General features: G+C 43.4%; 1 protein-coding gene across 1 annotated transcript in view; it reads right to left on the reverse strand.

The window, feature by feature from the left end:
- Window positions 1-20,327, reverse strand: part of mmp15b (matrix metallopeptidase 15b) — a 31,575-nt gene extending 11,248 nt beyond the window's left edge. Inside the window, exons 1-7 of the mRNA XM_076735506.1 lie at window positions 19,296-20,327; window positions 9,872-10,020; window positions 9,367-9,489; window positions 8,704-9,011; window positions 4,991-5,152; window positions 4,399-4,595; window positions 401-539 (exon numbers count right to left, since the gene is read on the reverse strand). Of these exons, the coding sequence (XP_076591621.1) occupies window positions 401-539; window positions 4,399-4,595; window positions 4,991-5,152; window positions 8,704-9,011; window positions 9,367-9,489; window positions 9,872-10,020; window positions 19,296-19,415 (1,198 nt within the window). The 5' untranslated portion in view covers window positions 19,416-20,327. The remainder of the gene's footprint in view (window positions 1-400; window positions 540-4,398; window positions 4,596-4,990; window positions 5,153-8,703; window positions 9,012-9,366; window positions 9,490-9,871; window positions 10,021-19,295) is intronic.
- Window positions 20,328-20,631: the final 304 nt, after the last annotated feature.

Raw genomic sequence — 20,631 nt, forward strand, 5'->3', positions numbered from 1 at the left:
TTACAGCAACAATAACCAGGAATGTAGATGGTTTGCTAATTCCTTAAAGGAGATGGAGTGGAGCAATTGCTGTTCGCTGACAACAGAAAGGGATTATGGATGAATTTTACGAAATGCCCCCCCCCCCCCATTGCCTAAAATACTGTAAAAAAAAATCATCAATGTTTTCTTCATCACAGTGGCAGCCAGAAACATTTCTTGAATAAAGCATGTTGTTCTGGAAAGGGTTTGTGAGGTGTGTTTTCATTTTTTTGTGCTGTTTACCCGCCATATTGTCTTTAAAAACATGCAAATGTAGTTTTGGACCACTGTCTGCTGTTGGCTCTAGTAAGGAGTCACATACTGGGAGCTGTGTGTTGAGGAGCATGCATCCATCAGCATTTGTGTGTTTGCTGCTTACCTTTAAAGAAGACGAACCTGCCGTCGTGTCTCTCATAGGCAGCATCTATGTCTCCAGGCAGACCCCTCCAGAAGTGACTGATAGGCATGGGGTAGTTATCCAGAACTCTGTTCTTACGCACCCGCCAGAACCAACGGCCCTGAGGGGGACAAAATTAAGAAGTGTGTTTGAGCGGGCGCCAATTCTTATTGTCAGTTAAACACAGCTTGAATCGTTTCTTTTCCTGTCTTTCCAATCTGCTGGCTAAGACTCAAAGCTGACCAACATATGCAAGGTAAACCAATGCCCAAATAAGTTCAAAACATTCCTGTGTACATACAGGACAGGAAGGATGTCCAGCGAGTGCAAGAAAGAAATTCATTTTCATTAGTCAACTGAGTTTAACTATTTGTCCCACTGAGGACAGACAGCACAGCCATAATGCTTAATGGTCATTATGTCAAGCAAACGGAGCTCTGCAGGATAACTAGACCAGAACGTACAATAAACTAACAGCAGCGGAACCCTAGCAGGCTAATAATAGTCAGTCTCCGCTCCGGTGGCTTTATCACGTTCCCTTATTTCACTCTCCCTGTTGACCGCAGCCTGCTGCAAGATAACTTCTAGAAAGAACTCTTTGATTTCACTGGCAAGTCAGCAAGACAAAACAGTGGAAATCACAAGAAGACCCACGGCTTGTGAACATTCATATCTACTGTATATGCTGCGCACACCACCCAGCAGACAGATTTACACCAGGAGCTCTCAGACTCATTCATAAGTGGTGAGTCAGTAGCCCTGCTCGTCCTGGATAATGTAACGGTAAAATGCTCAGTGCTGCTTCTTTCTGGCAAGCACACCTAGTGTCGTCCTTCACACAGGACACGCTGGTAGACAGGATGGCGCGGCACGCTATGGAACGGAACAGAATGGAGATGGGTTGGCCTGAGCTGAGAGAGACGAACAGGGCTGGACTGCATGCTCTTCAATTTGTGTGGTCTGACAGCTCCTTGGGATTAAGACTGAACAGACCATATTAGTCCTCAGAGAACAGACAAGATCTCAGTGTGAGAGTTTCGATATTGAAAGCGGCTCAACGTGCTCTGCTGGCTGTCTTTAAGCCCAGCCCTCTGCTGTGAACAAGTACTACAATTGAATCAGAGAAAGGAGAAATTTCCTTCCAAAATGACAGCCGCTTTCTTCTTTTAATGCACAAGACTCTGAGTGCTGCTGATGTGCTGCAGATTACTCCCACTCATTCACCACATACAGTAGGTAGTTTTGCCTATACAGAATAATAGCAAGGGAGAATAATGTCTACCATTAATGACTGCAATTTCTGAAGAGTGGAGGCGTCACATGAGGATAAGTTGAATATGAACAGCATATTCAGTTGGCAATCAATCCCAAGCCAAGTGAGACAGGAATATCTGGCCAGGGCATGCAACTTGTCAATCTTTGTCCTTTTCTGATCACTGCATGATGCCTACGATTAGAAGTTCAACGTTTACTGTACATGTGCTCATACAAAGCAAGCAGTCTACAGCTCTGACAGCTTCAAGCTAAACGCTAACATGCGGATGTTTCGCAGGTATAATGTTTACCATGTTCACCATCTTGGTTTAGCGTGTTAGCACTACGTACAAAGTACAGCTGAGGCTCATGGGAATGTCATTGGTTTTGCAGGTATTTGGTCACAAATAAAAGCATTGGAGAAATGCTGACCCATGTAAATAAATGATAACGACATAACAAAACCGCAAACCTTTGATTTAATCATGAATGGTGGATTTTGCCATTTGACATTTGGAAGGTGGTTGCTTTAGTTTTTCACACAGTAAATTATGACAATTATATTCATAAAATTGAATTGATCTGTAAAAGCACACTAATGGCTTCAGGTCAATGGTTTTAAAACGTTTGGACACTGGTTAACACCAGACGACTTTCATGACTGTGGATGAAATCCAAGAACACAGACATTACTGGCTGAGATGAAACCCAAGAGCACAGATATAACTGTTTGACCATGTGCAGCACATGTCCAGGCAGCTGGAGTCCAAGTCTTAAAATGACTGGTCAGTGTCAGACATTTACTGTCCTAGATAGGACATGTTCATGGACTGATCTTTTCACGTCTGGGGCTGTGAACAAATTCTCTAATTGATTTGCAAAAGAAATCCAAACATTCAATTGTGAAAATGGACTGATTACGGAAAAAAACTCACAAAAAACAGAGCTTCCTTTATCTGGGAATCAGAGAAATCAGTTCAAGTCTGACATATTTACATCTCTCTGATCAGAACTCTCTCCATGCTGTTTTCCTCTGCTGCTTGTCTAGTGACCTTTCTCTTGCTCCTCTCCTGATTCAGTGCATTAAGGGTTTATTTTGACCAGTTGTGTTGGTGATGATGACCATGAAAGATAGTACGGGTTTGGTGCGTTACATTTCGTTTGAATGAAGTGTGTTTTACAATGAGACAAGGACGTGTGTGAATGGAGTCTGGTGGCTTTGACATGAGCTCTTTAACAAAAAGGTCTGCTTCTGTTGGGATCAGACACTTAGAACAACAATCTCAGCCTGTCAGCGGCAAAAACAAACACTTTTCGTGGATGTACACTGATGGCGCACAGACGTCCAGAGGGATTACACTGCAGCCTGTGTTGCAACTGACGGCTGCAGTTACAACCATGATGAAAATAAGGAAAAACAGAGTCATCACAGACGTCACACAACGACACTTTGACTGACTGAAAATGTAATGTAGGTCGAGCTGAAATGAACAAAAAAATCAAGAGGACCTTATTTAACTTGTTTATGTTGTCATGTGTAGGCATGCACATCTTTTACAAGTCATGTTTATGTTGAAATGATCTAGTAGTACGTCTCTCATTGCACTGACTTGCCCTTTTATGGACATAATGCATAAAAATGTATGCTCTGGCTTTTTGGCCACTTCTGACAGTAATAATAAAATAAGTAGAAAGCAAACAAAAAGTCCATCCAGTAATGCTCCAGTATTCATAATAAACATCTGCAACAGTTACTTTTTTCAGCTCAAAACAGTTTTATATTTCACCCTTGACGTAGTGAAAAGGTTTACTGGGATCCGGTTAAAGATGTGATGATAGCTTGATACTGTTGGATATCTTCAGCTGTTTGTATGCCTACTGCTGCAGTTGACAATTTCAGACAGCATGACAACATCTCTGGAAGTGAAGCCGAGGCTCCTTTACAGTAACGTCTGGGTGTCCTCTGTCCGGCTCTGTCTAAAATCTGCAAACCTCTTCAGTGTACAACGCTGCCAGCACCCGACGCCTCCTCTGACCTCTCCCACTGAAACACATCTTACTTATCTTTGTACAGCTGCGCTATGTATAGAGTGTCAGGAAGAAATGGAGTCCTATTTGCCGCTGAAGTTTCAGATCATTCAAGTTTGAGAATCAATTTCTTGCATCATCGACACGGACACGATAGGTGGAAAGACAGATGGATAATAACTAATGACCACAGGACTGAGTTGCATAATACGAATATTAAGGCTTTAAATCATTAAATCAATAATAAAATGACCAGTGCTGCAGACAGTTTTCTACAACATATCCCTTAAAGGTAAAGTCCCAGCTAATGGCTCTCTGCTGCTTCAACCCTTGTGAATGTTTTGTGTGGGTCCAGAGGCTCTTTAAGGCAAACACATGACCACACCCCACCCTTTTAACAGTGGTCCGTCTCATAAAAAACACCGGCCCTGTTGTTTTACAATCTACAAGGACCTGAGTGAAAACAGACCCTTGTTGGCCGTGCACAAGCCATTTTTCTCGAACTGTGTCTCCAGAAAGGAATAACTATTCATTGACAGAGTTAACCTGTCAGGACAGCTCCTCTGCTGGAAGCTGAATTTCCAAGCATGGACATGTAATAAAGCACTGTGAAGGGAAGCATATCTCTTCTGAAGTTTTATGCTCATAACTTAAATCAAGCTAGCAGCAGGCTGTAGATGCTATTTCAGACCATTTACCTTGAAAACAAACATCTCTCCTCGGAGCATAGCAACCGTGTCAAAGTTCCCTTCACAGATATTGGGTCCATAGTGATCTGGTCTCTCCGTGGTCCTGGGGCGGTCTGGGTGCCGTGGAGGTGTTTGAGGGGGCCTGGGCTCCGGGCGACGGGGAGTCACAGTGGGCAGTGCCTGCGTGGGGCTGCTGTCTGGTAGACCTTCAGGCAGAAAGAAACAGGAAGCTTAAAACCTATTTTACCACATTCTGCATGATGACAACATACAATCCTGACTCCAAAAAATGCAATCATTTCCAAACGAGCCCTGTTGACTGACAACAGTTTCACAAAGTGTTCCTGAGTCCATGTAGTAATCTCCTTTATTTATCATGTGTTCACAAAGTGGTGAACCTCTCTCCATCCTCAGCTAACTGAGAAAGACAGAAGACACATTAAAGTGCCAAACATTGGAGTACCACATTCAAATAAAGTAAATCAACCTATTGGGATAGGGTTTCAGAAAACAATGAAAAGAAGTGCAAATCACCACCAATCACCAGTTAACACAATGTAAGGACTATACACATTAGACCACGAGAGCCATAAAAACCTACCATAGATCTGTTGTATGCCCCGCCGGTCATCCTCCGGCAACTGGAAGTCGTCAGTCTCCATCCATTGGTAAAAGGGAGCCATGATGGCCAGGGGGTTGTTGGAGTGCTCTAAACCGAGGGCGTGGCCCAGCTCATGGACTGCTACCAGGAAGAGGTCATTACCTGAATGGAAATGATGAAGGGAGGGAGGAAGGTTAGATGATATGCACTTCATTGTTTACACATAATCTCTAGAGAGGGAGAGGTAATACATGTGTCCTGCTGAATTTATACATGTGTGCCTTATGAAAACCACACACAAACTGCTTCAGCTGCAAGCCAGAGACCAGAAAGTCCAAATAAATGCATGCAGTCAGTGTATAAGAATGGCTGTTCATTGTTCTCTCTCAGTATTGATCTCCACAGATGAGACACATAAATCACACACTGGCAGGTGAATGACTGCTGATATCAATCAGGATACATTTCAAACATTTCTAACTCATCAAGGGACGCTGTTGTCCACTGCCACGGAGACAATTACACACTGACAAGGCCACAACAAGGCTGTGACACTCTGACCACAGCATCAGCTTCCTCTCTAAACAAAAGACTTCTTACAGACGTTTTCAGGGAAGTAAAACCAAAGAAAACTTGGTCCAGAATTGACCAACAGATCTCTATAAGCTCATCTCTGAAGGGAAGCCAGGACACATGTGGGCACTTCCCCTCTGTCAATACCTCTTTGTCGAGCGGCCATGCTCTCAGTGAACTTTGAACTTATTAGGTCTGGGCCGATGGGCCATGCTGACTGATCACATTTGTGCCAGTGACATCATGCTGTGGGGGGACTGAGACTTGGTGATGTCACTGCTGTGCATGCATGAGAAGGGGAGCTGCTGTGGATTCCTGTCCTTGTGCATCTCTTCATTTCCTCTTTGCAAAACACACACACACACACACACACACACACACACACAGTATACACTGTTCATCTCCCCCACGATCTATAATTTCAGAGTCACATGAATGTCCTCACGGCGAATTAAGCTGCAGCTAACACTCAAGGAGAGAAAACAGCAGAGGGCAAGACTAGTGTGGAAGAGATAGCTGAGGATGAAAAGAGAGAGAGAGCAAGAGAGCGAGAAAGAGAGAGAGGGAGAGAGAGAGAGAGAGAGAGAGAGAGAGAGAGAGCACTGGGAGCAGATAAAGAGGCTTTTGTGAGGTAACTGTGACAACCATTCAGTTCAACAGAGAAAAGGAAGAGTAAACTTCACAAAGTCAGAAGTTCAGCCAACGCATCAATTGCTAATTCTGACTGTCCTCCACACACACGGACATTTTGTCATTCAAGCTCTATCTCAACACTCTTTACCACGTCTCACACCTCGTTCATCAGCAGCGAAGGGGACTCCCAGTGAGGAGAAGGCATACTAAAGCAGCACCCGGACAACCAAAATGCACTCCGCAAGTTTGCGCTGCCCTTTGCCAGAGCCTACCTCACATTCGCTTCATCTGACCACAAAGAGCCACAAAAGCTTGTGACCTTTTCCCGCTGCTGGCCTACGTGTTGTGTGTGACTCAGCAAGTGATTTGGGTATAGCGTCTAATCTGTTTTTGTTACAGCATCAGCGCCAGAAAAGCTGATTAATCACAAGGTTTACACCAAAAGTGTTTGGCCCCACAGAACTGTTTCCCACTGAAACACGAAACTGAGGTCACGGCAAGTGAGAGAGAACATCATAACTGCAAAGAATGGAATGTTACCTGAGGCTTCAGCATGGCTCTCCAAACCTTACTTTGGTTTTGACCAGCATAAAGACAGTGGTAGCTCTGCAGGAATATCCCTATTCTTCATCAGTCTAGAAAAAATACATTATTTAAAGGTCGGTAACTAATGCTTTGGTTAAATCATGTTCTTCCGATTCATTTATTAGTTGTTTAGTCTATAAAATGTCAAAGAATGCTAAAAAAAAAAAAAAAAAAACTATTTTCTAGAGCCTCAGGTGATATTTTCACATAGTTGTTGTGAGACATTAACATTTAAATTTAATATTTAATTTTCAATGATATTAGACAGTGAAAAGCAGCACATCTTTATAGAAGAGAGGCTAGAGCCAAAGAATGTTTGTCTGATAATTGGCTTGAATTGACTTAAATCACTGAATTAAGCAAACCTGTTGTTATGGCAACTCTGAATGCTGTGTAACAGGACACAAAAAAGATACTCTTCATTATATTACACACGATCAATCCAACAGCAATTTGATGGATCAACCTGCATGAGTTTTGCCTCTTGAAAAAATTCAAATTTCACAACGGGCGGTGGCTACGTTTCAGCACTGGTGGGAGGCAGTAAAAATACCGGACTTAAATGAAGACTGCATCTGTAATTGGACATGCGTCTAACTAAAGTCCGACAGGATTGCAATTTGTTTGTACTTTGCTTTTAAGCTGTGTAAGTAGCGTGGTGCAACAAAGGGCCCAGTCTCCAGATCTCCCCGAGTGGAACACACTCCCACTTACTGTGGCATTCCACCATCCCTGTGATCTGTCCTGCAACACATCCCACACACAGCTGATCACACAGATACAGACGCACACGCACACGGTCAAACATGCACACACACAAAGTGGAGCTGCCTGTGCCTGCTGTGTGTATGTAGATAACAGGGCAGGGAAGTCCATTGTTGCAAAAAATCCCTCTCTTGTCAGCGGGGTTAATGGGTGCACAGCGAGGAGAAGAGCTCTGAAGACTTCTTAAAGATTCTTAAAAATGAATGTTAATCCTCACTGCTGCATGATTAGTTTAGTGCTCGACATGTGTGTCAAGAGTTGTAATTGGGTTAGGGTTCATCTTAAGGAAAGTGGAAAGGTTACACAAGAAGGAATGAGGGATGAGGTAAGATTTAGGCAATGACTGCAGCAAACTGAAGTCCTCAAAAGCACAGAAGTACAAATATCTTGCATATTTGTGTTTGTGTGTGTGTCTCATGTGCATATGCCCATGAGTTACTCACGTTGTGGGGACATAAATCGGTTTACACAGTCACAGTATGTGTGGTGGTGTGTGTGTGTGTGTGTGTGTGTATGTGTGTGTGTGTGTGTGTGTGTGTGTGTGTGTGTGTGCCTTGTGCAGCTTGTGCAGACCATGGTGCATAGATCACAGAGTTCATGGATTAGCGTATGTCAGCTACATAATTGAGGTTAAACTTGAGAACTATACGGAGGCACAGTTGGGGCACAGACTGTGTGTCACCTTTGAACTTTTACCGAGGTAAATGGAGCGGCGGAGCCTGACAAATCAGAGATGATGTCGCTGGCTGAGCTGTGCTGACTCTCGTTAGATGTGGAGGAAAGTGATGGGACAGCTGTTTGCAATCTATTACATCTATAGATCCATTATGACCTACATAACGCGACATGACTGTAGTTCTGCAAACTGCTCATCAGCTGAACACTCACAGAAACAGTCAACAACCTGACAGCACCTCAATCCTCCATTTCCACCTGGAAGTTGAAAGCAGTGACTCCCTTGCATCATCCAAGCCTTCAAGAAAAAGCGTCACAACACAGCAAGCTGCAGCCTGCAGCACACACGCAAACACCACCATATTACACCCTAACTCAACTCAACTTCCCCTCTGAAGCCACAAGACTGTTGTTATTTATGCTTTTTAAGTATTTTCTCTAATAGCATTTGGCTACAAATCACACTGACAGTAAGCATTTACCTTGTACATTCTGGTTTCCTATGGTCCACGGTTCATCAGAGTCAAAGTGTGTGTCCCCACCCATCCCAGGTCCAGGGAAGTAGGCATGAGCTAGGAAGCCTCCCTCCCCATCAAAAGGAGAGCTGTCTCCATGAAAACCCGAAGCAAAGAAGATCATGATGTCAGGCTCCTTGCGGCGTCCATATTTGATCTCCTGGTAGGGGATTTCATCAAAGGTCAATGGGGTCACTCCCTCCCAGACTTTAAATGCCCGCCGGATGGCTTCGTATGAGTTATACTCTCCAATCTTGGGAGTGTAGTTCTGGATACTGTGGGAACAGCAAGGGGAAGAGGAAGAGAATCTTAGAAAGGCTTTTGTCTTATACGAGTCTCAAGTAAAACTTATCCTTTGCTGATTCATGAGCACTAAAAGAAATGAAAAACATTAAAGCTGAGCTCATTAAAATTCAAATGTTTTACAGCAGCCAATTGTTGGACCAAGTTACAAAAGATTACTTAAATCTGTTATCGCAAATGAATGCTTTTTCAAAGAAATTCTTTTGATCAAGCTTTATTAGAAACAAACTGGATTCATGTGCGTGTTCACAACAAAGTAAGACTTTGTGCATGCACTGTGCATTTGCAGCAAGTTAGATTTTCTTCTCAAACAGTCTTTTTTGTTACCTGTAAGTCAGGTGGCTCTTGTTCCATTTATGTCCAGTGAGGGCATATCGTTTCCGCCGCACATTGGTTTTGATCTGCCCTCCAAACTTGTCAGGAACACCACAGCGGGGTCTCCTCATGGCACTGAAGGAGTTGAAAGACATCAGGAGCAGGCGAGAGATGTGGGGGTGTGTGTGTGTGTGTGTGTGTTGAAAGGAAGGTGCACCCGAGAGAAGAGATGAAGGCGAGAATGATGATAAAACCCCTACGTACGTTCTCCCCTTGATGTCTGTGTACTTTTCTGTTGTTTAATTTAAAGCATACCTACGAGCTGCCAAGTGCAACCAGGAAACTAAGCAGAAGGTGCTCAACAGCAGTTACTGAGAAAGGGAAAACATTCCCCATTTGTAGGGAGGATCTGACCAGCAACTCACCTTCCAAATCAGGTTTCAGAACACTGTTCTGTGGGCTTGTCCATATTCAAGTGTGTGTAGGTGTACAAAAGCATCAAAAACACCGTGCTGACCTAATGGTTTGAGGGTCCATCTGTCCTGTGACCTCCAGGCCGTAGAATCTCTGCATGTCGCTGACGGCATTGGACAGGATCTGAGCTGATCGCATGGTTGACATCTGTCTACTGGCCTGGGGCAGGTAACCGTACATCCTCAGCCATGACTGGACACGCACAGGAAGACAAACATAAAGGAAACCGTTAGAAATGAAAAAGTAGCATCTATTTGTACAAAGCTGTGTCGACTGAATAAGTGCTCATTAGGTTTGCATTACTACAACTGACAGCGGCAACAAAATAAAGATTTGCCCTAAAACAGAAAATGATCGCATTAAGCTTTTAATCCTGGACAGCTTACTCTACACAGACATGATCACATCTCAGACACAAGACGTTCAAAAGGTGAACTATGACAAGAGAAAGGAAACATGAATTATGGAAAGAGCAGCAGCTGTTTTATGGGCAGTCTGTGCTGTTCAGAGCAATGAACTGTCTCTTCAGCTACTGTAACACGATGACATGACAGTCTGTGTTAGTACCCGGATTCGTTATTTGATCTTGAATAAAAAGTGATCTTATAAAGCAACATTATTGTTGTGAAATGCATTCTGCTGTGCACTGGGACGGGCCTGAATGAGAACACTGTGAGGCCTTCGGGATCTGACTGTATTCGAGGAGTATGTGACTGGGAGGGCTGGGGGGTGGGGGTTAATGACAGACTTGAGGGAGAAAACGTGATACTTGACCCAATCACAGATGACGCAAAGTCTGTCCCACCTGCTATGCAGAAACCTAACACCACACGCACTCACTCACACACAAGCAAGCTGTGGCATATTGGGTAGTCTGAGATCCTAGATACAGTTGCACGTGGACACACTCGGCATGGTGGTGTGGGGAACGTGGAAGGTTGTGTGTCTGATTGTGCTTGTGTGTTCATGAGCGTCTGTGTTTGCAGGTCTAAAGTCTGAGTCTATCTTTCACAATGTCCAACATTACTTGGTAATCTGTGTTTACTTACCCACTCCTGTACAACCATTAAAACCAACTCACCCCTTTCAGTCTTCCTCTGTGCCCCACACACACATACAGTACACACATAAATATGAAATGCAGTATAATAAGCGCTATGGTAACATACAAGCACTGCCCATCAAATTGGTTGGTGAAGGCGACAACCACCCAACCAGAAAAGGGTTTATTTGCTGTACGTGTATCCACTGAAAACCAGACCTTTACTGATTTACTCTGTTAACCCTCTGAGTGTCCATGTGCACGTCCATGTATGGACATGCACTGTCCACACAGATACAATATGACTGGATGTAATGAAAAGGTGTGTGCAACTGTGCTCCTCTTTGAAATCACCCTCTGATGAGAGGATACGATAACAAGAAGGATATCTTGCCTGCATGTGTCCTTCCTTCACCGTCAGACCAGTGCTGCTGTGATGAATCGCCCTGAAGTGAATGCATATTGCTTGATCCATCAATCACTGTCAATTGCTGAGCTGAGTCTGACAGATCCTGACAGCATTTCATCCCTGTGATCAGTTAAGGTAGCAGATGACTACAGTCGGCCCTTAAATACATGCCCTTTGTTGAAGCAGCACCTCTCCTTTTCCCTGAAGGTTCCACTTTTATATCATGAAAGTGTATTAAGCCCTTCTGACAGCAGTAAAAAAAAACTGCAGGAAATCAATCAGCTGTTGCCAGAAAATACACAAAATTGCAATACTATCAACTGCTAAAAGTAAAAGCAGATGATCTGTTTAAGTGAAATCATCTATGGAGCTGAGCTGGTTGTTTCAGTGAGAGATGCGATCAGTTTATTGGCCTCCAGCAGAACAAGCCACTGGTCTTGTCATGCTTGCTCTGGTTCTCTTCTCTTAAAGTTCAGAAAAATATTCATAAAACATATATTCAAAGAAGTTCAAACATCTGTAGTGAAAACACAAGTAACTGAAAAATAGAGTGAGAGCAGTGAGATAGAGTCCTTTGTTACTCATGTGTTCAAGGGCCATCCACTGTCCATCACCAGCTCTGAGGCCTCAGGCTTTAGAGCACTTGGCCCGAGGAGCTCAAACCTTCAAAACCATCTTTCATCTTTAGTTCACATCCCCAAACACATCTGTGGTCTGTTGTTCCATCAGGTTTTGCCATTTTCACTCACAGTAGTTTTGAACTCGTTCTATATTACTTGTATGTCTACTTGTGACCGTGAACTGATGAGAGGACATCACACGTCATCCATACCTCAAGCATTACTGTGCAACAAGAGAGAATAATCTACCTCTTCGATGGAAACATGAAGGGCGCAAACAGCTCCTCTGCCCTTCCCCCATTCGGTGGATCAGTACCACTACCATTAGCAGTAGCTGTTGTTGTGAAGCAACAGGTGGCCACAACTCAGACTGTAAGGTTTTTTTTTTGTATCATGCTATATTATTACAATTCCTTTCTCAGCAATAAGACACATACGCTATATGTTAGCACATAGCACACATGCTATATGTGCACTATGCACATACAGCTCATTATTGCACATTAAGAATACTTCTATACAACGCTGTATACAGCTTTGTATTTCAGCCGTTGTACAGTTTGTTCTCAACTGACTGCATTTTATCTCCACCAGCCAGGCATAGGCCTGGAGGAGATCATGCATTTGGTTGTGTGTGTGTGTGTGTGTGTGTGTGTGTGTGTGTGTGTGTTGGGTTGCGTATGTTTGTGTGCATGTGTATCTGTCTGCAGCTAATCTCATACTATTGGACCCTACGGCCTAATATTTTAGGAGCAAATTTATAAGTGTATGCTCCCGCGGCTTTGGTGATTCACAGTCACAGAAAAACCTCCTTCAGGTTTTTGTATTTCAGCAGGATTTGCCACTTAACGATGTGTTATGACTGATTTCCTGCAATCAGCTAGGCTCAAAATTACACTTTCCGTGTCTGTTGCTGGTTACATTTTGGCCTTTGCTGTGGCTCAAAAACAAAGTTTGCTTCATCATGAACTAAAGTATCTACAGATAAATTCCACATCTGTACGTTATGATCCACTAAACTTAGGCATACAAGATGAATATATCCCTTTTTGCTATATTTGCCATCTTGACTACAAGGACCTGGTTGGGATAACTGAATCTTTTGTAGGTGTGTAGCTGCAAAAAGAGCTACTATTTTACCATTACTCCCTCTCTGTGCCTCATCTTTATCCTTCTGTTTCGGGCAGTGGGTGTACTCGCTGTATCAGCTCTGAGAGTGTGTGTGTGTGTGTGCATGTGTGTGTAGGACCAGGAAGAGATGTGGACAGGGCAGAAGTGGACGTGACCCTGACCCATCTCTGCCTCTAGATAAGAAAGCTTCAAACACACTGACACACAGTTGCCCTCCCACACACACAAACACACACTTCCTGAAACACTATCTAAACACTCCCTCAGTCACAGTCCAGGCGAGGGAAACAGGTGGCAGAGTTCAGATCACTCCTTTCATCTCAAATAACTTCAGCATACATGCTTTCACTGTTACACAATAACTAAGACATCGCAAATCACATCAGTATATCAGGTGAACATTAATTCAGCACATTTAACACAATTCATCTCTAAGACCCGCCCTCCTCAGTTACTAAGATTCAGGTTGCTAAAAAGTGAATGTTGGGTTGAGTAAAAAGACAGCACCTTCCAAGCTCTTTAGATGCAGAGTACTGTCCTACAGCCACACCTGTGACACTGTGGCATGCAGAAGAAACCACAGCTTGACAGGAAATTGCTAAGATGTGATTGGACAATCACTGTTTGGGGGAGGGTTTTGGTAAATGGCACACTGGGCAGCATCAAATACCCAGAGAGCGCCTTACTGAAGAGTTTGATTTCATCACAACATCTGTATGTGCATTCAGCTGTTGAACAAAAAGGGGTTTTATTAACAAAATGCCAATTCCACTCAGTTTGCTTCCACTGGGTGGGTTGAAGAAAATAAATGAATTTCGTAAATGACTAAAAACATGGCCACAAAAGACAGAAAGTCTTTCGAGAGCTGATTACTAATGAGCAGTATTGATTGTCCTTCCATGTATGCTGTTCATAAAACAAAGCACTTGCTGTAATGTACCCACTAAAGCTTGTCTAACCACAGCAGACTCTGTGGGAGAAACAGTGGAGCAAACCGGCGACTCCCATCAAGATTCCAATAAAAGTCACCTAAAGAAAAACCCGAGCTCTTGTCCTGTGTTATCTCCAGCGTGTATACCTCCTCCCTGCTCCTCTGTGATCAGCCTCTCCACACATGAGCGAAAAGGGAAATGTCCTCAGGTCTGTTGATCTTTGGATCTTTGTCGTGTGTGTTGGGATTTAATCCTGTGAAACGGGATTCCCAAGGATACCGAACAACAGCAACAGCTGTGCCAGTGGAACACACTGAAAGCTTACTGTAATTAATAAACATCTTCAATAGTATGGCCAAATGCGCTTGTATCACTGCCACTAAACAATACACTACAGCAGTCAGGCTGGAAACCCATAGCTTTATACATATTTTATACCTACTGCGCAGTTCCAGGGTTCCCAGGCTATCATGTGTCAGGATAGAACAGGAAAGTACTGATAAGATACAAGAGCAGGTTAGAAAGTGTCTAATTTTAGGGAAAGATATGAATCCCTTGTGTGTGTGTCATGTCTGTGTGTATATCCAGGCATGTGATGTTGTCTCTACACACTCTTTCTCTGTCCTTCCTAGCAAGTATTTACAGCTGGCTGTGGTTGGGTACAAGGGCAGAGACGCAGTGCTGTTGGGAAGATGTATGGATGCATATGAACCCCTGGCACCCCTCACCCCATCGTCTAAAACAGTAAAGTACTTCAGTCTGGCCACTCACCGTCCCTCATCAGCTGGGCTGAATACAAAACAAGCCTTAGACAACAGAAGGAATAAGGGAGTGCTTGTGTGTGTGTGTGTGTGTGTGTGTGTGTGTGTGTGTGTGTGTGTGTGTGTGTGTGTCCGGGTGCGTGCGCATGTACGCTAGACCTCGTCAATTAAATGGTCTTTCAAAGAGTCCTTGAGCTTACCTGCCAAAACCAGACCCAGCAATATACAAGGAGTTGTAAAACCTGCCAGGAGTGTGTGTGTCTGTGTGTGTGTGTGTGTGTGTGTCCCACAATGTCAGCCAAGATACTAACAGAGCTTTTATTCCGAGGCTTGGTCTGCTGCCATCTCTTACCCCCCAAAGTCCTACCAAGAGGATGGATAAGTAAATGGAGTAGTGAGAAAGAAAGAGACACGGACAGATAGGAGGAGGAGAATTTAAAGAGGCCGTGTAATGCTTCTGGGGTTTTCGCTCTCCTTTCGTGTGTTATATAGCTTTGTTGTGCGTGCTACAAAACCCAAAGTCTGTGCCAAAGGGAGCTATTCTCTCCCACAGAAAGCACTGCTCCTGAACCGCCTGGAACACCTTGTCCGTGGTCCGGCCTTTTCTTCTGTAGCTTGTCTACATCAGTCTGTAACGCAGCACCACCTGCAGCTCGGTGACCGGCCTCCCAGGTGGCCATGCTGTTTGCCGTTGTTATACAAAGATGTAGAGGGTAACGTTACGAACAAAGCAGCCAATTTCTATGCTGTTGGGTGCAAGAACTAACGCAAGTCTTTATTGGATTACTTTCATGGGTTTTTTTTTTTTTTTTAAGTGATCTCTGGGGAGAATTCCTGCACACATCTGGACAGATGCAAGGACGCAAACACATGATTTTACGAAGCACAGGAAATACCCAAAAACATATGAATAGATGCACACTAAGAACTAGCTCCCGATGGCATTCCCCTGCCTCTTAAGCAACGTGATTCTCTGAGGACATGGTGATAGCCAATCACAGGGAAGCGGGGGGAAGTGGCTGGAATGTGAAGACACGGCATGCTGCAGATTAAACAGATACAAGGAGGATACGGAGTGAGGAAGTTGTTTAGTTACGTGCTGAAATAAGTCACTTATTTCGCCACTCCTCACTACAATGACTCTGCCTTGGATACAACTTGCTGTTGCACACTTTTACCATTCTCTCTGTACAGCCTGTCTTCTCGCGTTCGTGATGCCTTCACTGCTCTCTCATCCTCTTTCTCTCCTATTCACAAGTTTTCTCTCACAGCTCTCTCTCTTCAGACAAGAGGGTCCATTGTATTTCCTAAGATGCCTTGGAGTCCCGGCCCAGCATGCCTGTGCACAGTGTGTGTGTGTGTGTGTGTGTGTGTGTGGGTGTGTGTGTGTGTGTGTGTGTATGTGTGTGTGTCCCAGTTTGAAAACAGCTGTCACATTCAGCCATCACATGCTGCACAGCTGAGACTGACCGCTACCATCCCCATCAACTTGCTCCATCTTTGTCCCTCTTTCATGAATACCTCCACACCAGATTTTTCTTGGCCATTGCTGTGACATTTTGGTACTTACCTTTTTCAATCGAACTTTCTCAGATTCTTGGACACCCCTAATCATCTCCTCCCACGTCATCCTTTTTGTCCAGACAGTGTAGGAGTTGAGGTCTCAGAACAACTGCTAAATACATGGATCAAACTACATCTAAAGAGTAAGATTCAACTGTATTTCAGTTACGTGAATAAGCCATAGTGTAGGTGTTTAATGTAGTTTCAACACAACATGTGCCTAGTCCACACATAAGCAGGTATTTTTTTAAAACAGTTTTTTAATGCGTTTTGGCCTTTTGTCTACACACAAACACAGCTTTAGGTCACTGAAAGCGGACATTTTGGAAAACTCTTTCAAGGGTGAAGATATTCAGAATCTCCATTTGCAATGTTGACACGGAAAACAGAGTTTCAGTCTTGTGACGTCAGAGCGTGCACCGTTATCTCGTTTGTTAACACAAGGCATTTTTGTGCAGTTGCAGGAATTTTACCACAAGTGTTGTGAATGGCCCGGTGAGCAATGCTGTGTTTGGCATGGCCTGTCTTGAACTGGCCGTTAAATAAAGTTGCAGACTTCCTCATTTAAAACTACGCGCGATGCAGCAAATAAACAAACTCAAGTTTCCCAGCATCTCTGTCATCACGCTGACATCAACAGTAGCGCAAAACTTCTCCCACTCTGGAAACAACGAACTAACCCGCTACCTAACAATGACCGTTATGTGGTAAGCACAAGCAGCTCAACACAGTGCAGTGTTCATATTATCACACATGGGATTTTAAGTTTACAAGCATATTGCTGCATAGTGTAGCATAGCACCACTATGTGTACCACTAAGTTGCTGTGAGAACTGATCTCGCAACTTATCTGCATACGGCATTCAGTGATATTCACTTTCCTGTGATGTTGATACGTGTGTGTCTTGCGTTAAAATTTGAAAATGTGGAGTAAACTCACTATGGTAGGCGCTGAGGTGACAGAATCTGTAAAAGTTTGTACAGAACAGCAGTTTATCTTTATGGATTATATTGATGCTGAATTAACAAGAAGACTGTCGACATGGCGCTTTTTATCTTGTGTTTCTAGAGTAATGTGTTTTAAGGAATTGTTAACATGTCATATAAAGAGAGTTTGGCGTAATATTTTCCCTGTAGAGCGCAGAGAGCTTTCATTTAATTCAAGTACTGTATGTAAGCTTTTTAACGTTTTGTCACTTCAGCAGAGAAAGTAGGTAACTGTTACAGTGTGACATGGCTGTCTGACGTTAATTGGCTGCTGTTAGTTACTGGTTCGATTATTGGTTTACAGTCTAATAATGCATGTTGGTATTGATTACTGACGATGGCTGATCAGGCTAATTATCAGCCAATTGTACTCAGCAGTACGCAGTAAGTTGTTCTCCTTTGTGCGCGTATGTACGTTTGTGTAACTACTTTCCTAAACATTGTGTGCTCGTTGTTGACACTAATGACTCCTGATGAAACTAGAAAGCTCAGCATTCTTGTTGTTTTTTAGTTTCCCCTTTGAAAATAGCATTAACCTTTATTCACCCAGAAACAACTAAAATTTCTCTGTATAATATGACCTCCTCTTTCTGTCAGCTGCTGTGTGCCTGCAGTGTATCTTGTGATGAAAGAGACTAGTACTCTCACCTTGAGAAGTTTCTCGCCAGTGTCACCAGGTTTGCACATTATTTAACTGTATATATGTTTATACTGATTACGTTGATCCTCCCTTACCTGTCCTTTATTTTAGACAGTAGAATAGACAATATCTGTTCTCCTCACCACTGACATTTCCATAACGCCTATTAGCTGTTGTGAATGAAAACTCATGCTCTTCTCAGACACAGCATTCATCAGGCACAAAGGCATCATATGGTCATCAGTGACGTGATAAGAGCAGGTCAAAGTAGTTCAAGGAGATGAGCATCAAAAAAACAAACAAGATGACAACTTCTGTGAGAGCACTGCTGTTTCTATGCTTAGCTATCAGTGCACTGGGCATTTCGCATATCCTCATATAGATGTTATGAAAATGAGCTGAAAACAGTTGTGATCCAAAAGTAAAGTAAAGTGAAGCCTGAAACTCTTACGCTGTTTCATAATTTAACTTTAAATGCAAACAGCAGTGTGCCTACTTATTATAATAAAACACTCACACACTTAAAAAAATTGCTGGTTTCCAAGAGAATGCTGAACTGTCAGAGATGTGTGTTCATATGGATGATGAATATTAACGAGACGACATGGTTTAACACCATAGCTACCATTTCAGCTGACACACACAAACAAACACGCACACACACACACACACACGCACACACACACACACACACACACACACACACACACCACAGCTATGCTAATACCCCATCAGGATATGTTGTAACCTGACTAACAACCTGAACCCCTGGTCACTGAGTTTGGTAATATAAGCTCACCTTAAATGACTAGGTGGTTGGTCTGTCTGTCTGTCTGTCTGTTTGTCTGTCTGTCTGTCTGTCTGTCTTTCAGTGTCTGTTGATGAACACATGCACAGCGTTTCTTAATTCTACGTTTAATTTTTGTCCACCTGCCACTCAAAGTACTTCTGTACCCAAAATAACCACATGGGAGATACAAGTGCATTCAGGGTTTTATAATAATGTCTTAGAATAATAATATAATCAATGTCAGTAACATAAACCAGGTGTTGTGCACTGAATAGTCGTCAATCAGTTCCGACTTACTGGGTCATGTTTGAAGCTAGCACACAGCTAAATATCATGTCTAAATATCAGCTGATTAAAATGAGGCACACAAAAATAATCATCAGTTGTAAACTATTAATAAACAAATCATGAACTTTTTTTATAAAGAATTGTCACAGTATATTGCTTACCAGAGGAGTAAGTTCAATAGCAGTGTTAAAATTAGTTTGTAATTTAAGGCCGTTTCTAACCTCTGCTGCTTCTGGCCTCATCGCTTCAATGAATCAGTATTACTCAGTGAGCCTTGTCAGTACTAACGCTGCTGTGTTCTTACCTCTGCGTTGAAGGTGTTGTCATCCTCCGCTCCACGAGCCCCAAGCGCACACATGGACAGCGCGAGGAGGGTCCGTCTCCAGAGCAACCAGAAGAAGCTGTTCCGCGAGGTGGAGGCCATGGTTGGGGCGCGAGGAGAATCAGTCTGCGTTCGTCGTGGTGCTGTCTCGACCGTGTGCTACGACGTTTTCGACGAGTTTTAATCGGTTTATTGTTAGTTTATGCGGTTAAAGCCCAATAGAAAAACTGTAGTGAACTATTCCCTAGCAAGAATGCTACAGTAGTCTTCAACAGTGCACTTGCATTCTGGAAAAGAGCTCCATTCCAGACTCACAGTCAGAGCCGTATTACAAGCTGACCCTCCATAAATGCCGATGAATCGTTCACTCACATGTGAGCTTGTGAGTCCATTCAGCTTTCTCCTTCAAGTTTTTTGCACCTCAGACACCTCACCTTTCTTTGAGTACTCTGCTGGGGTTTTTGTTGTTGGTTTTTTTTTTTGCTGGAGGAGTTGCCCACGAGAGCGCACGTCTCATTTAATTTACATCAAAGTCGTGGCCTAATCAGTAACCTTGAAAGTGCACTTCACAAAAGAGCCACAACGTCTCCAGCAATGCCCACTATCAGCACAGTGGGTCTGCCGCACAAATGCTTTATTAAATCAAATACTGCCAACATGTTCAACTTCAGTAGGTCGACAACATCCCCTCGTGATAATGCCCACTGAGGCGCGGTTAGTTTTACCCTGAGAAACTTTTCAATAAGAAAACAACAACCAAATGATAAGCCCAAAGTTCAAAGCACTTGACCGACTCCTTCAGCAGTAACGTTAGCATCAAATCGCAGCTGTAAGCGAACGCGGCTGTTTCAGATCGCGACCTCTCTTGTAAAAAATATATGTATATATATTTGACGGTTTCTTTGCCCTCGACAACCAGTTTTCCCTTTTTCCAGAGGAAATGCTTTCGGAAGCCGGTACTTAGCTAGTTGCTGCCAGTCATGTCCCCAGTCAGCGGCTGTGTGGTCTCTCTGCCGGCGCAGGACGGACAGTGGTTCGCTCTGTTCGTGGTGTTTCGGTACCTAACGTGGAGATGCCAGCGTCAAGTTTACATGGGAACGAGGTGTCCCCGTCAGGACTTTCAAAATAAAAGATAACTGGTCTGACTTGGTCTAAGAGCTCTGATTTTAATGGAAATAAAGTCAAGACATAAAGAGGAATTCATGTTAAACTAGTGGATTTGCTCCCATGAAAGTCCTCTGATATTTTCCTTCTCAAATATTGTGTTAGTAACAGCATGAATAGTCAAAAACTCGTAACAGTTAAAAGTTAATGTGCG

Source organism: Chaetodon auriga, chromosome 1, assembly GCF_051107435.1.
Source record: "Chaetodon auriga isolate fChaAug3 chromosome 1, fChaAug3.hap1, whole genome shotgun sequence".
Lineage (NCBI taxonomy): Eukaryota > Metazoa > Chordata > Actinopteri > Chaetodontiformes > Chaetodontidae > Chaetodon > Chaetodon auriga.